The following is a 17104-nucleotide window of genomic DNA, read 5'->3' on the forward strand; positions in this document are numbered from 1 at the left end:
CCTGATGGCGCAGCCTGGTCAACCTTATTTCCGATGGGTCCGCAATGTAATTCGGACGTATCGGGTGGCGGGCTCACACATGCTGAGCGGCCTTGCTCTGTGCTGGGCGGTCCCCAGCATGTGAGGAGATTAACGCAGATCTGGCTGCATATGCTGCGATCATCTCTGAATAACCCCCACTATTACTTATGCCCCATAGTGTTTGCAAACTCCGTCCTGAGGTAACTGGATTTTAAAACTGTTATCCACTGTCAGAAGCCACAGGCGGATGTGAATGGCCTGTGCAGCTGACCACTGGATAGACATGGATATAAGTCTGTGTTATGCTAATTAGAGATGGAGTCACAGCAGAAGTCGCACTACCAGGGTTTTGTTCCAGATCATAATTGGCATCATCGCAAGCCCTTAGTCTATAAGAGCAATTAATTGGAGACCTCACTGGCTGTTGAGGGGTTAATGAAGCTATCTCAGATTTTACAGTTAAGGTCATAGGAAGGGGATACTGCTCCTGACGGTGTATATACCTCCGCTCCCCCTACCTTCAGTGTCATATTAGATTTAGCCGCTGAAAGATATAAAAGTACCACAGGAGTCTCTGATGTGCTTCTTGCCACAAGCAATCCAGCAGCAAAACTCCCCACATGTGTCAGGGACTAGTCTACTAACTGTACTTCTGCTTGTTAGATGGTTTGGTCTGCGGCACCCTGCCTCCGCTGACCAGTCCTTCTCTTTTCATTTCTTTGCATACTCATTTTCCATTATGTACAGTGGCTTATTTTTGCTTGCTTTCGGCCATTTTCATATTCTTTGTTTATATTGTAATGTTCCCTTTCTATTGACATCCTGCCATTTTCATTATGTCTGCCTCCATTTTGCTCACCTAGCCCTCTCCTTTCAAGTGCCTCTGCTCCAATACACGTGTCTCACTGTACTTATGCCTCTCACTTCATCTGTGTCACTCTGCATCCATCTATCTCTCTATGGGATCTATTTACTATAGGGCTTCTTTCTATCGATCAGAAGAAATCAGACGGCTTTCTCTAGCGAAGGCCGCCCATTTAACAAGGTGTGCAACAGTCTAAGTACTGCTGAAATCCTCCTGTCACTGTCTCGGAGGGTGGTCTTCAGTATGCCGACTGTCGGGATCCCAGCGCACAGTATACCGGCGCCGGAATCCCGACAGCCGACATACCGACACTTTTTCTCCCTCGTGGGGATCCACCACCCCCCTAGAGGGAAAATAAAATAACATGGCGCGCATAGCGCGCCACCATGCCCGCAGCGTGGCGAGCGCAGCGAGCCCGCAAGGGGCTCATTTGCGCTCACCACGCTTTCGGTATGCCGGCGGTCGGGCTCCCAGCGCCAGTATGCTGGTCGCCGGGAGCCCGGCCGTCGGCATACCATACTACACCCGTCTCGTTTTGGCAATAGGAGATGCAGTATTAATTGAAAAAACATGTATACAAAGTATTTTTTTGCAGTGGAACACTAGCAAAATAAATAAATTATATATACACACACACATATATATATATACAGTCAGGTCCATAAATATTGGGACATTGACACAATTCTCATATTTTGGCCTCTATACACCACCACAATGGATTTGAAATGAAACAAACAAGATGTGCTTTATCTGCAGACTTTCTGCTTTAATTTGAGGGTATTTATATCCAAATCAGGTGAACGGTGTAGGAATTACAACGGTTTCTATATGTGCTTCCCACTTTTTAAGGGACCAAAAGTAATGGGACAATCGACTCAAAAGCTATTTCATGGACAGAAGTGGGCTATTCCCTCGTTATTTCATCATCAATTAAGCAGGTAAATGGTCTGGAGTAGATTCCAGGTGTGACATTTGCATTTGGAATCTGTTGCTGTCGACTCTCAATATGAAATCCAAAGAGCTTCCACCATCAGTGAAGCAAGCCATCATTAGGCTGAAAAATAAAAACAAACCCATCAGAGAGATAGCAAAAACATTAGGTGTGGCCAAATCAACTGTTTGGAACATTCTTAAAAAGAAAGAACACACAGGAGAGCTCAGCAACACCAAAAGACCTGGAAGACAACGGAAAACAACTGTGGTGGATGACAGAAGAATTATTTCCCTGGTTATGAAAACCCCCTTCACAACAGTTGCCCAGATCAAGAACACTCTCCAGGAGGTAGGTGTATATGTATCAAAGTCAACAATCAAGAGAAGACTTCATAAGAGTGAATATAGAGGGTTCACCACAAGATGTAAACCATTGGTGAGCCACAAAAACAGGAAGACCAGATTAGAGTTTGCCAAACAACATCTAAAAAAGCCTTCACAGTTCTGGAACAACATCCTAAACAACATCCTATGGACAGATGAGACAAAGATCAACTTGTACCAGAGTGATGGGAAGAGAAGAGTATGGAGAAGGAAAGGAACTGCTCATGATCCAAAACATACCACCTCATCAGTGAAGCATTGCGGTGGTAGTGTTATGGCGTGGGCATGTATGGCTGCCAATGGAACTGGTTCCCTTGTATTTATTGATAATGTGACTGCTGACAAAAGCAGCAGGATGAATTCTGAAGTGTTTCGGGCAATATTACCTGCTCATATTCAGTCAAATGCTTCAGAACTCATTGGACGGCGCTTCACAGTGCAGATGGACAGTGACCTGAAGCATACTGCGAAAGCAACCAAAGAGTTTTTTAAGGCAAATAAGTGGAATGTTATGCAATGGCCAAGTCAATCACCTGACCTGAATCCGATTGAGCATGCATTTCACTTGATGAAGACAAAACTGAAGGGAAAATGCCCCAAGGACAAGCAGGAACTGAAGACATTTGCAGTAGAGTCCTGGCAGAGCATCACCAGGGATGAAACCCAGCGTCTGGTGATGTCTATGCGTTCCAGACTTCAGGCTGTAATTGACTGCAAAGGATTTGCAACAAAGTATTAAAAAGTGAAAGTTTGATTTAGGATTGTTTAGTTTGTCCCATTACTTTTGGTCCCTTAAAAAGTGGGAGGCACCTATAGAAACCGTTGTAATTCCTACACCGTTCACCTGATTTGGATGTAAATACCCTCAAATTAAAGCGGAAAGTCTGCAGTTAAAGCACATCTTGTTTGTTTATTTCAAATCCATTGTGGTGGTGTATAGAGCCCAAAATATGAGAATTGTGTCGATGTCCCAATATTTATGGACCTGACTGTATGTAGATAGAAGTGATTGAGTGATTGGACACCCCCCCTGCCCTCCCCTCACAAGCAAATTTAATGGTGAGGACCTGCAGAAGACACGTGTTTGGGAAGGTATAAGACGGGTAGAGGAGCACTGTTTAAGTCATTTGCTAACTAAATGGCTTGCCGGAAGGAGCTAACAGAGTTTGAAAAGGGGATCATCGTAGGGCTACGCAATGTCATGTTACCAGGGCAATACAGGACTGATATACCCCGGATGGACATGCCAGCTCAGAGTCCAGATCTTAGCCCTGTTGAGAACCTCTGGGACAAATTGGAGCGATGGGTGTGTTCTAGACCAACTCGACCTTCTTCAGTGTCACAGAAGGTCTACAATAATCACTGTATGTGGATGACCTACAAAGTGCTGACAGCAATAATTGATCTAATTGCTGTCCGTGTCCAATTATTTTTGTCTACATAATGGTGTATATACAGTCCTATGCAAAAGTTTTAGGCAGGTGTGGAAAAATTCTGCAGAGTAAGAATGCTTTAAAAAATAGAAGTGTGGAAATGTTTCCGCAATACTTTATGGTACGAAACTAGAGTTTATGAACAAGACCCCCCAATCTCGTTGGTGGCCGACTAAGCTCAAAGGGGACTGTAACACTTTGCCATAGGGAGAGGTGGGTGTGGGTGTGGGTGTGGGCATGGATCCGGACTCATTCTATCTCATTTATTTTTAATACTGGTTAATACTTGAAGGAAACTTCGCTGTGACATATATATGTACTCTGGTCCTAACAATAGACTACTCTGTGAATCTGTCTCGAATATATAACAGATCAGTGTTCATGTGATGAACTTTATCGAACATGTTTATCATTGTACTTTGATATGATTTTTTGATATGCTTCAATTGAAATAAAAAAGAATTTGGAAAAAAAAAAAAAATAGAAGTGTTAACAGTTTATTTCTATAAATTAACAAAATGCAAAGTGAATGAATAGAAGAGAAAGATAAATCAAATAAATATTTGGTATGACCACTCTTTGCCTTCAATATAGCAGCAATTATAGGTACACTTGCACACAGTTTTTGAAAGAACTCAGCAGGGAGGTTTTTCCAAACATCTTGGAAAACTAACCACCGATCCTTGCACAAATTCTTCTCTATCTTTATGTAGTCCCAGACAGACTCGATGATGTTGAGATTAGGGCTCTGTGGAGGTCATATCATCACTTCCAGGACTCCTTGTTCTTCTTTACACTGAAGATAGTTCCTAATGACATTGGCTGTATGTTTTGGGTGGTTGTCCTGCTGCAGAATATATTTGGAACCAATCAGACACCTCCCTGATGGTATTGAATGATGGTTAAGAACCTGCCTGTATTTCTCAGCATTGTAGCACAAAGAAACAGGCAATGTTGAGGACCGTATATGGAGTGGAGGGAAATATACAAAGCCAGTAGTGAGGCGTCAGCTGTGTATATGTTACTCAGTTTGAAAATGTATTCTATTATAGAGTACATATAATCTATGCCTCTCACAGAGCAGAAACAACTTCTGGAAATAACATTTTCTTAGGGTCCAGTGAGTTAATGCCCCACTGACTGAGTTTATTGAGCATGACCCAGGTGTCCGCTGGCATAGCTGCAAACAGATCCATTTCTACCTGTTGTGGTCTTATTCAAGTGATTCAAGTCAGCAATATTACAAGCTATTAAAGAGGCCTCTATAAAACAATGATTTGCTTTAGAGAGACTTTAGGGCAATGCTTTCTGGGTAGGGACAGCTATCAACCATTGATGGTTTGATACCACCAGGTAATGTTTTTTTTTAAGCGATCACAGAGATCAGATGGTTCACTGCCATTGAGTGCTATGACAGAGAGCTGATGTTTATGAGGTGGCAATGTTTTTTTCCTTAAGTACAGGGGTCAAGGAACAAAGACCTGCCCCACTGGTAGTATTCTAAGCCCTGCCCTCTTCCCTGAGTGGCCCGTCACCAGCTGTTCCCCACAACAGGAATTTCTGTCGATGGATTCAAACCATCACCAGTTCCTCATGGAACTGTCATCGATGTTAATTTCAGATGGTACCATCGATGGTGTCCTTTGATAGTTTACCCTGTTGGCGTCAACCAGTTACTGCAGAATAATAATACACTTGTTTGCCTAGTAGAAAAATGTAAAGAAATACAGAGATTCCCCTGCATTGAAGTAAAGGGTTCTAAATTATAGGTTAAACATGTGCACATGTGTTGAAAGGTGTATGCTCAAACATGAATGCTAGTATATTCCTTTGTTATGAGGTATAGAAAGTACTAGCTTCAATCATGAAAACAAGATGGCTTCTGTAACAAACTGCACCATTTTATATGCTGGACACATTTGACCTCCGTATCCCAATAAAATAAAATAAAAATCCCAAAACAATTTTAGGATTTAAAGAGCATAGGGGGAGATTTATCAAAGCTTGGAGTGAGATGAAGTACCAACCGATCAACTCCTAACTATCCTTTTTCAACCACAGCCTGTAACATGGCAGTTAGGAGCTGACTGGTTGGTATATTGGGACTGATTCTGTCACAATTGACCAATGTTTTTATTACAACATATGTGCCGAGGCCACAGTGTGCCTGTGCTGCGATGGTGCTCTGGCGCTGGTTCGCTGTGTGGATTTAGCCGCAGCCTGATTGACATTCTGCAGGCGTTTGGGGCGGAGATGAGGAGCTGCCTTGGAGGCATGCATGTTTCCTCCATTTTTTATGCGTACGAAAGCCAGTGACTGTATTATTGGACGCAGATTCACAGGCCTCGGCAGCTGGCCGTTCTGGTCAACCTTAGGATTGTGCAGATGTCTGTGGCCACACGATGGTAATCCGATACTGTGTCTTCACACTCAAGTAGCGGATCTGAGAAGCCACTGCAGCATTTACATAAATTCTCAGATCTGCTGCGGCCGAAGACAGAGCAGCGATCCGGACTAAATCCACCTATTTCTCTCCAAGCTTTGATAAATCTCCCAAATCTAACTCTCTCTGCAGTCTGCACATGTTATATCTGCCCCCCCTGCAGTGCACATGGTTTTCCCCAACTGCTAACAAATTTGCTGCTGCGATCAACTCTGAATTACCCCCCTTGCCTGGCGCAGATAGGAAAAATCGTTGATGTTTGGGAATTGGATATGGTTTTGCGATCAGCCCCCATATTGTGATGCATTTGCAATTTCTGCAATGGGAGTTTTTTCTCTATTTCTGGGCGGCAACTATTTGATCGCAGTATCTGCTTTTTAGCAGAAATTGCAATCCTTACTGAATAAGGTCCTAGGGTGGTCATTCCGAGTTGTTCGCTCGTTGCCGATTTTCTCTATATTGCGATTAGTCGCTTACTGCGCATGCGCAATGTTCGCAGTGCGTCTGCGCCAAGTAAATTTGCTAAAAAGTTAGGTATTTTACTCACGGCATAACGAGGATTTTTCAATGTTCTGGTGATCGGAGTGTGATTGACAGGAAGTGGGTGTTTCTGGGCGGAAACTGGCCGTTTTATGGGTGTGTGTGAAGAAACGCTGCCGTTTCTGGGAAAAACGCGGGAGTGGCTGGAGAAACGGGGGAGTGTCTGTGCGAACGCTGGGTGTGTTTGTGACGTCAAACCAGGAACGAAACTGACTGATCTGATCGCAGTGTAGGAGTAAGTCCCGAGCTACTCAGAAACTGCAAAGAAATTTCTATTCGCAATTATGCGAATCTTTCGTTCGCAATTCTGCTATGCTAAGATTCACTCCCAGTAGGCGGCGGCTTAGCGTGTGCAATGCTGCTAAAAGCAGCTAGCGAGCGAACAACTCGGAATGAGGGCCTTAGTCCAGAGACAGTGAAGGGATAATCAGACATAGTTTTAATGTGACAAATGGGAAAATTGAGAGCATAAAATGAAATAGAAAGATGTGAAGTGGGATATGGTCACAAAGGGTAATAGAAATAAAATGAAGACAAAGGAAAAATTTATAACAGATTCTAACTAAAACCCTAGATTATGTGAAATTATTGCTGAAAAGTTTTGTTCCAAACATCAGTGACTCAGTGGTCAGAGGAGGCAGAGTCTCACCTGTCACACTTCAGTTTACTCTTTGTTTTTGACTATAAAAAAATATTAGAATAATACAAAGAAGATATTTACAGTTTATAAGCATCCTCTTTGTATTATTCGTATCATCTTTTTATTGTTTACTAATAATTTTTATAGTCAAAACTCAACATGAAATCATACAGGTGTGTGTGTAAATCTGGCTGTGATGCCTCCCTAGCCATTGACCTCACTGCACCTCATTGGGCCCAGTTCAGAGACGGAGGCAATGTTGGTATTGTACGCAGTGCGGCGAGGGTCTTGGGAGATTAGTCGCAGTGAGGATTTACTCACAACGTGAGTGATGGTCGTTTGTGCGAGGTAACGTAGGTGGTGACTTAAACTCAGGCGTCAAGGTTTGCAACTGCGTTTCCATACGCAGTAAACATGGCTCCGCGCGTCTTATGTCCGACAACCATACTGTGCAATCGTAAGGATTATGGACTGATGGTTGCGTCTTTGCACACAAGTGGCATACCTCAGGTGCCTGCAGTGGGCGTCTTAATGCAAATCCGGGCGTTTGCGTCATTTTCAGATTTTCTCACAGCCACTGCATATGGAAGCACATTAAACGTTTCCCTTTACGTTAGATTTAATTCTCAGTACCTATTCTCATTATGTATAAGCGCCTGCTTAGTTCATTTCTTATAGAGTTATCGAGTCTGTCGTCTTTATCCCATATTATGTACGAAGGGTGGGCCTTATCCTGAGTCGCATCTGCCGTAATGAACTTATTGTACCCTGTGCTGAGCAGATCTTCATCAAGGCTGTAGATCCTGAGAAGAGTGATAGTAGTTAGGTTGTGCTTCAGAAGACATGACCAGCCTGTGGGTGGGGTGTGGCTGCCCCTGTACCTTCCCTTTGAACACATCCGGACAGCTGTCAGAATGGCTCTCCGCGCCCTCTCCCAGATCCCATCCATTTACTTAGTTGATTGCAGTATTGTGCGTCAGGGTCATGTGGTCACAGATCAGGTTTACCGCTTGGAAGTTGGACCTCTACTCTAGGCACTCTCAGATGAACAGGTCTCATAAGTAGGCACATATGGGCAGACAGCGTTCTCTCTCCTACTATTTTCTGCTGGTGTCTTAGCAGCACACAGTCTATCATCACCGCCCTTGTGTATCCTGGACATCTGCTTTTATTTTGTACAAAATGCAAAACAGCACTTTGGGGCAGATGTATTAACCTGGAGGAGGCATAAGGAAGTGATAAACCAGTGATATGTGCAAGGTGTTAAAGGCACCAGCCAATCAGTTCCAATATGTAAATTAACAGTTAGGATCTGATTGGCTGGTTCCTTTATCACCTTGCACATATCACTGGTTTATCACTTCCTTATGCCTTCTCCAGGTTAATACATCTGCCCCTTTGTTCTTTACTGTGGACGTTCCATATACTGACTGCAGATTACTATCCGTTGCACTTATAAAGTACAATACAGTTGTAAGCAGTGTCTTGGATAGATATACTAGCCGATGTGGAATGGGAAATACAATTTGTTCTATATTTCTTTATTGCTTTTTTAAGCTCTTAACAAATATTGTTCTCAGTAGGAAAAAGGTCCATATTATCTGACATATCCACTATGTGGTCCCAAGAAACGCGGCCCTTCATATCAAAGAAGATGGACAGCATTGTTCTAGATGTTTGGAGATGCTCCGGGGAGTGATGGGGGAGGGGGCTCCTTCATATAGTGCATTGCTTTTCTTGGAAGTATAAATGTGAACCAATATCACTCATTATAAGCAAGCACAAACCAAGAGGTGCACACTGATTATTCTTTGATAATAAATATATAAGGCAGGCTTTATTGTTTCTTTTCTTTAGAATGATCATGTAAAGGCGTAGACCAGGGGTGGGGAACCTCCGGTCCGTCTGCTGCTGTGTGTCAGCGAGACACGTCACCCCTCAGTCCGGCGGCGGCGTGTCTCAGCTGTCAGGGCAGGGAGGAGAGCACAGCTATGTCCGGCGGCAGTGGCGGGTAGGACCTCAAACCAGCCGCCGATTTGTGAGCCAATCAGAGCTCGTGGACCAGCAGCCAATCAGGAGCCGCCGCTGCCGCCACCTCTGCCCGACATAACCGCGCTCTCCTCCCTGCCCTTACAGCTGAGACACGCCGCCGCCGGGCGGAGCACTAAGGGGCAGGAGAGGCGCACACTGCACTCTCCTCCCCTGACACACAGCAGCAGCGGTGAGCAGAACAGTGGGGTGGGGGGGCATGTGTCGGGCGTTTGTGTATCTGGCACTGTGGGGGCATTTGTGTATCTGACACTGTACTGGCATATGTGTATCTGGCACTGCACTATTGGGGGCATATGTGTATCACGTCCCATTTTAATTGGCCACACCCATTTTTTGGCGCGCGCGCTCTGTACCACTAAGGGGCATAACTACTGGGGCATAACAATTTTTCTCTATCGTCCTAAGTGGATGCTGGGGTTCCTGAAAGGACCATGGGGAATAGCGGCTCCGCAGGAGACAGGGCACAAAAGTAAAGCTTTTACAGGTCAGGTGGTGTGTACTGGCTCCTTCCCCTATGACCCTCCTCCAGACTCCAGTTAGATTTTTGTGCCCGGCCGAGAAGGGTGCAATTCTAGGTGGCTCTCATAAAGAGCTGCTTAGAGAGTTTAGCTTAGGTTTTTTATTTTACAGTGATTCCTGCTGGCAACAGGATCACTGCAACGAGGGACAGAGGGGAGAAGAAGTGAACTCACCTGCGTGCAGGATGGATTGGCTTCTTGGCTACTGGACATGAAGCTCCAGAGGGACGATCACAGGTACAGCCTGGATGGTCACCGGAGCCACGCCGCCGGCCCCCTCACAGATGCTGAAGCAAGAAGAGGTCCAGAATCGGCGGCTGAAGACTCCTGCAGTCTTCTTAAGGTAGCGCACAGCACTGCAGCTGTGCGCCATTTTCCTCTCAGCACACTTCACACGGCAGTCACTGAGGGTGCAGGGCGCTGGGGGGGGGGGCGCCCTGGGAGGCAAATGAAAACCTTTAAAAAGGCTAAAAATACCTCACATATAGCCCCAGAGGCTATATGGAGATATTTACCCCTGCCTAAATGTACTAGATAGCGGGAGACGAGCCCGCCGAAAAAGGGGCGGGGCCTATCTCCTCAGCACACGGCGCCATTTTCTGTCACAGCTCCGCTGGTCAGGAAGGCTCCCAGGTCTCTCCCCTGCACTGCACTACAGAAACAGGGTATAACAGAGAGGGGGGGCAAAATAAATGGCAATATATTAATATAAAAGCAGCTATAAGGGAGCACTTAATCATAAGGCTATCCCTGTCATATATAGCGCTTTTTGGTGTGTGCTGGCAGACTCTCCCTCTGTCTCCCCAAAGGGCTAGTGGGTCCTGTCTTCGTATAGAGCATTCCCTGTGTGTCTGCTGTGTGTCGGTACGTATGTGTCGACATGTATGAGGACGTTATTGGTGTGGAGGCGGAGCAATTGCCAAATATGAGGATGTCACCTCCTAGGGGGTCGACACCAGAATGGATGCCTTTATTTGTGGAATTACGGGATAGCGTCAACTCGCTTAAGCAGTCGTTTGCCGACATGAGGCGGCCGGACACTCAATTAGTGCCTGTCCAGGCGCCTCAAACACCGTCAGGGGCTGTAAAACGCCCCTTGCCTCAGTCGGTCGACACAGACCCAGACACAGGCACTGATTCCGGTGGTGAAGGTGACGAATCAACCGTATTTTCCAGTAGGGCCACACGTTATATGATTTTGGCAATAAAGGAGATGTTACATTTAGCTGATACTACAGGTACCACTAAACAGGGTATTATGTGGGGTGGGAAAAAACTACCAGTAGTTTTTACCGAATCAGAAGAATTAAATGACGTGTGTGATGAAGCGTGGGGTGCCCCGATAAAAAAACTGCTAATTTCAAAGAAGTTATTGGCTTTATACCCTTTCCCGCCAGAGGTTAGGGAGCGCTGGGAAACACCTCCTAGGGTGGACAAAGCGCTAACACGCTTATCAAAACAAGTGGCGTTACCCTCTCCTGAGACGGCCGCACTTAAAGATCCATCAGATAGGAGGATGGAAAATATCCAAAAAGGTATATACACACATGCAGGTGTTATACTACGACCAGCTATTGCGACTGCCTGGATGTGCAGTGCTGGGGTAGTTTGGTCAGAGTCCCTGATCGAAAATATTGATACCCTGGACAGGGACAATATTTTACTGTCGTTAGAACAAATAAAGGATGCATTTCTTTATATGCGTGATGCACAGAGAGATATCTGCACACTGGCATCACGGGTGAGTGCTATGTCCATTTCGGCCAGAAGAGCTTTATGGACACGACAGTGGACAGGCGATGCGTAGAGGAGTTATTTGGGGTCGGTCTATCGGATTTGGTGGCCACGGCTACGGCCGGGAAATCCACCTTTCTACCTCAAGTCACTCCCCAACAGAAAAAGGCACCGACCTTTCAACCGCAGCCCTTTCGTTCCTTTAAAAATAAGAGAGCAAAGGGCTATTCATATCTGCCACGAGGCAGAGGACGAGGGAAGAGACAGCAACAGGCAGCTCCTTCCCAGGAACAGAAGCCCTCCCCGGCTTCTACAAAAGCCTCAGCATGACGCTGGGGCTTCGCAAGCGGACTCGGGGGCGGTAGGCGGTCGTCTCAAGAATTACAGCGCGCAGTGGGCTCACTCGCAGGTAAATCCCTGGATCCTGCAGATAATATCTCAGGGGTACAGGTTGAAATTAGAGACAGAGCCACCTCGCCGTTTCCTGAAGTCTGCTTTACCAACGTCCCCCTCAGAAAGGGAGACGGTTTTGGAAGCCATTCACAAGCTGTATTCTCAGCAGGTGATAGTCAAGGTACCTCTTCTACAACAAGGGAAGGGGTATTATTCCACTCTTTTTGTGGTACCGAAGCCGGATGGCTCGGTAAGGCCTATTCTAAATCTGAAGTCCTTGAACCTGTACATAAAGAAGTTCAAGTTCAAGATGGAGTCACTCAGAGCAGTGATAGCGAACCTGGAAGAAGGGGACTTTATGGTATCCTTGGACATCAAGGATGCGTATCTCCACGTTCCAATTACCCCTCACACCAGGGGTACCTCAGGTTCGTTGTACAAAACTGTCACTATCAGTTTCAGACGCTGCCGTTTGGTTTGTCCACGGCACCTCGGGTCTTTACAAAGGTAATGGCCGAGATAATATTTCTTCTTCGAAGAAAAGGCGTATTAATTATCCCATACTTGGACGATCTCCTAATAAGGGCAAGGTCCAGAGAACAGCTAGAGATGGGTTTAGCACTATCTCAAGAGGTGCTAAAGCAGCACGGATGGATTCTGAATATTCCAAAATCCCAATTAATGCCGACAACTCGTCTGCTGTTCCTGGGGATGATTCTGGACACAGTTCAGAAAAAGGTTTTTCTTCCCGAAGAAAAAGCCAAGGAGTTATCTGACCTGGTCAGGAACCTCCTAAAACCAGGAAAGGTGTCTGTACATCAATGCACAAGAGTCCTGGGAAAAAATGGTAGCTTCTTACGAAGCAATCCCTTTCGGCAGATTCCATGCAAAGGGATCTGTTGGACAAATGGTCAGGGTCGCATCTTCAGATGCACCTGCGGATAACCCTGTCGCCGAGGACAAGGGTATCCCTTCTGTGGTGGTTGCAGGAGGCTCATCTATTGGAGGGCCGCAGATTCGGCATGCAGGATTGGATCCTGGTGACCACGGATGCCAGCCTGAGAGGCTGGGGAGCAGTCACACAGGGAAGAAATTTCCAGGGAGTGTGGTCGAGCCTGAAAAAGTCTCTTCACATAAGCATTCTGGAACTAAGAGCAATCTACAATGCTCTAAGCCAGGCGGAACCTCTGCTTCAAGGAAGACCGGTGTTGATCCAGTCGGACAACATCACGGCAGTCGCCCATGTAAACAGACAGGGCGGCACAAGAAGCAGGAGGGCAATGGCAGAAGCTGCCAGGATCCTTCGCTGGGCGGAGAATCACGTGATAGCACTGTCAGCAGTATTCATCCCGGGCGTGGACAACTGGGAAGCAGACTTCCTCAGCAGACACGACCTTCACCCGGGAGAGTGGGGACTTCATCCAGAAGTTTTCCACATGCTATTAAACCGTTGGGTAAAACCAATGGTGGACATGATGGCGTCTCGCCTCAACAAAACACTGGACAGGTATTGCGCCAGGTCAAGAGATCCGCAGGCAATAGCTGTGGACGCGCTGGTAACACCTTGGGTGTACCAGTCGGTATATGTGTTTCCTCCTCTGCCTCTCATACCAAAGGTATTGAGGATTATACGGCAAAGAGGAGTAAGACTAGTGGCTCCGGATTGGCCAAGAAGGACTTGGTACCCGGAACTTCAAGAGATGGTCACGGACGATCCGTGGCCTCTACTTCTGAGAAGGGACCTGCTTCAGCAGGGTCCTTGTCTTTTTCAAGACTTACCGCGGCTGCGTTTGACGGCATGGCGTTTGAATGCCAGATCCTAAAAGGAAAAGGCATTCCAGAAGAAGTCATTCCTACCTTGATAAAGGCAAGGAAGGAAGTCACCGCGAAGCATTATCGCCGTATTTGGCGAAAATATGTTGCGTGGTGCGAGCAGCGGAGTGCTCCGATGGAGGAATTTCAACTGGGTCGTTTTCCTACATTTCCTGCAATCAGGATTGTCTATGGGTCTCAAATTGGGATCTATTAAGGTTCAAATTTCGGCCCTATCAATATTCTTCCAAAAAGAATTGGCCTCAGTCCCTGAGGTCCAGATTTTTATCAAAGGAGTACTGCATATACAGCCTCCTGTGGTGCCTAAGGTGGCACCGTGGGATCTAAATGTAGTTTTAGATTTCCTCAAATCCAATTGGTTTGAACCACTAAAGAATGTGGATTTGAAATATCTCACATGGAAAGTGACTATGTTACTGGCCCTGGCTTCGGCCGGGAGAGTATCTGAACTGGCGGCTTTGTTTTATAAAAGCCCTTATTTAATTTTCCATTCGACATAGGGCAGAGCTGCGGACGCGTCCGCATTTTCTCCCTAAGGTGGTATCAGCGTTTCACCTGAACCAGCCTATTGTAGTGCCTGCGGCTACAGACGACTTGAAGGACTCCAAGTTGTTGGACGTTGTCAGAGCCTTAAAAATATACATTTAAAGGACGGCTGGAGTCAGAAAATCTGACTCGCTGTTTATACTGTATGCACCCAACAAGTTGGGTGCACCTGCTTCTAAGCAGTCGATTGCTCGTTGGATTTGTAACAAAATTCAACTTGTACATTCTGTGGCAGGCCTGCCACAGCCTAAATCTGTTAAGGCCCATTCCGCAAGGAAGGTGGGCTCATCTTGGGCGGCTGCCCGAGGGGTCTCGGCATTACAACTCTGCCGAGCAGCTACGTGGTCAGGGGAGAACACGTTTGTAAATTTTTACAAATTTGATACCCTGGCAAAGGAGGACCTGGAGTTCTCTCATTCGGTGCTGCAGAGTCATCCGCACTCTCCCGCCCGTTTGGGAGCTTTGGTATAATCCCCATGGTCCTTTCAGGAACCCCAGCATCCACTTAGGACGATAGAGAAAATAAGAATTTACTTACCGATAATTCTATTTCTCGGAGTCCGTAGTGGATGCTGGGCGCCCATCCCAAGTGCGGATTATCTGCAATACTTGTACATAGTTATTGTTAACTAATTCGGGTTATTGTTTAGGAAGCCATCTTTCAGAGGCTCCTCTGTTATCATACTGTTAACTGGGTTTAGATCACAAGTTGTACGGTGTGATTGGTGTGGCTGGTATGAGTCTTACCCGGGATTCAAAATCCTCCCTTATTGTGTACGCTCGTCCGGGCACAGTACCTAACTGGAGTCTGGAGGAGGGTCATAGGGGGAGGAGCCAGTACACACCACCTGACCTGTAAAAGCTTTACTTTTGTGCCCTGTCTCCTGCGGAGCCGCTATTCCCCATGGTCCTTTCAGGAACCCCAGCATCCACTACGGACTCCGAGAAATAGAATTATCGGTAAGTAAATTCTTATTTTAAGCTGATAAATTTTGTATGGCTACTGAAGGATTTTATAAATATCCAAATGGCCCTTGGTAGAAAAAAGGTTCCCCACCCCTGGCATAGACTAATCTGGTAGGCATTAGCAGTTATATAACCCAGAGACCGACTCATCTGGTTTGTAGTCTTTGTAACATGAATACTGTGTGCCAATCATTATTGGGTGGATTCATACAGATTTGACCATGATGTCATACTAAGCATTAATGACATATGCGTTATGATAGGAGATGTCTGACTTTCATCAGTTTTATTTTTATACCGTGTTTAAACATGGTGGAGGAAGCTAAACCGTTTGTGATTGACATATAGAGGAAAGCCTTAATTAACTTTTTTTTACTTTTTAACAAAGCTGAATAATGTGTTTATTTGTATTTTTTACTGTTCTGCTCAGATAAAAATGTACATTTCTTTTTGGCTTTTAAATGCTCTCTTCATTTTTATTCTCTCTTAATTTTATTTTGTTGGTAAGCCCTTCTATTCTGGTATTGAGTGATATTTTTGTGTCTTCTAGGTGATCCACGTAACTGGACGGCTGCGTCTCCGCATGTCTTTGTCTCATGGGCGTTCTGGTACTAGTCAAGTGATGGGTTTAGTAGTTGTGGCTCATGCACTCCCTCCTCCAACCATCAATGAAGTCCGCATTGACTGTCAGATGTTTGTAACACGTGTCAACATGGACCTCAATATTATATACTGTGAAAATAGGTATGTTATATTCTAGGTAACCAAGATTATAATGATGTATCAATTTAATTTCACTTGATGGTAATTTTTTGAGAAAAAAAACCCAGAAGATATATCAGCATCATATTGGTGGGAATGTAACTCTGCCGCACCAAAAAGTGTGACTCCATAAACTCGTTCTACTCCATGCTGAAAATATTTATATCTGGGTTGTGAATCCTGAGAAAATCAACTGCTCAAAGTGGTCTCCCTGGGATCCGGTCTGAAGATCGACAGTGTCTAGGTCGACAATGTTTAGGTCGACCACTATAGGTCGACAGTCACTAGGTCAACATGGATGGAAGGTCGACAGGGTTTCTAGGTCGACATGTGCTAGGTCGACAGGTCTAAAGGTCGACATGAGTTTTTCAAAAAAATTTGGGGGGGATTTTATCATACTTAACGATCCATGTGGACTACGATTGGAACGGTAAAGTGTGCCGAGCGAAGCGAAGGCACCATGCCCGAAGCATGGCGAGCGAAGCGAGCCATGCGAGGGGACGCGGTGCACTAATTTGGGATCCCGGTCACTTTACGAAGAAAACGACACCCAAAAAAAAAAAATCTCATGTCGACCTTTAGACCTGTCGACCTAGCACATGTCGACCTAGAAACTGTCGACCTAGTGACTGTCGACCTATAGTGGTCGACCTAAACATTGTCGACCTAGACACTGTCGATAAAACGAACCACACCCGTCTCCCTACCAGAGAAATTATATGTTGTAGCTCACCACTACATAGGGCTCAAGAGGGGCGTTGATCCCGGAGCGGAGGTGGATGAATATGGCAATATGTAAGGAGGCCAGCACTCTCCAAATAAAGTTGAAATCACAAAGGTTTAAATCCAAAATTTGGTCTCTAAAGAGACATTTTTCCTATATGGAGAAAGTCATATAAAGTTCCAACCTAATACTTAGTATTATACCTTTAAGTTCTTGCATCCGCCTGTAAAGATCTAATGGTGGAAGCAGTTCCGGAATTTGGTGGGCCAAGGTAGAGGGTGATGGACAGAGGGTGACAGGGAGAAGCACAAATG

General features: G+C 45.6%; 1 protein-coding gene across 8 annotated transcripts in view; it reads left to right on the forward strand.

Annotated features, from left to right (window-relative positions):
• NPAS3 (neuronal PAS domain protein 3) overlaps nucleotides 1-17104 on the forward strand; it is a 631952-nt gene that overhangs the window by 540336 nt on the left and 74512 nt on the right. For all 8 annotated transcript variants that reach the window (XM_063947474.1, XM_063947478.1, XM_063947476.1 and 5 more), the window contains one exon: nucleotides 15855-16048. In XM_063947474.1, coding sequence (XP_063803544.1) covers nucleotides 15855-16048 — 194 coding nt within the window. The remainder of the gene's footprint in view (nucleotides 1-15854; nucleotides 16049-17104) is intronic.

The sequence above is a fragment of the Pseudophryne corroboree genome, chromosome 12 (assembly GCF_028390025.1).
Source record: "Pseudophryne corroboree isolate aPseCor3 chromosome 12, aPseCor3.hap2, whole genome shotgun sequence".
NCBI classification, from domain to species: Eukaryota; Metazoa; Chordata; class Amphibia; order Anura; family Myobatrachidae; genus Pseudophryne; species Pseudophryne corroboree.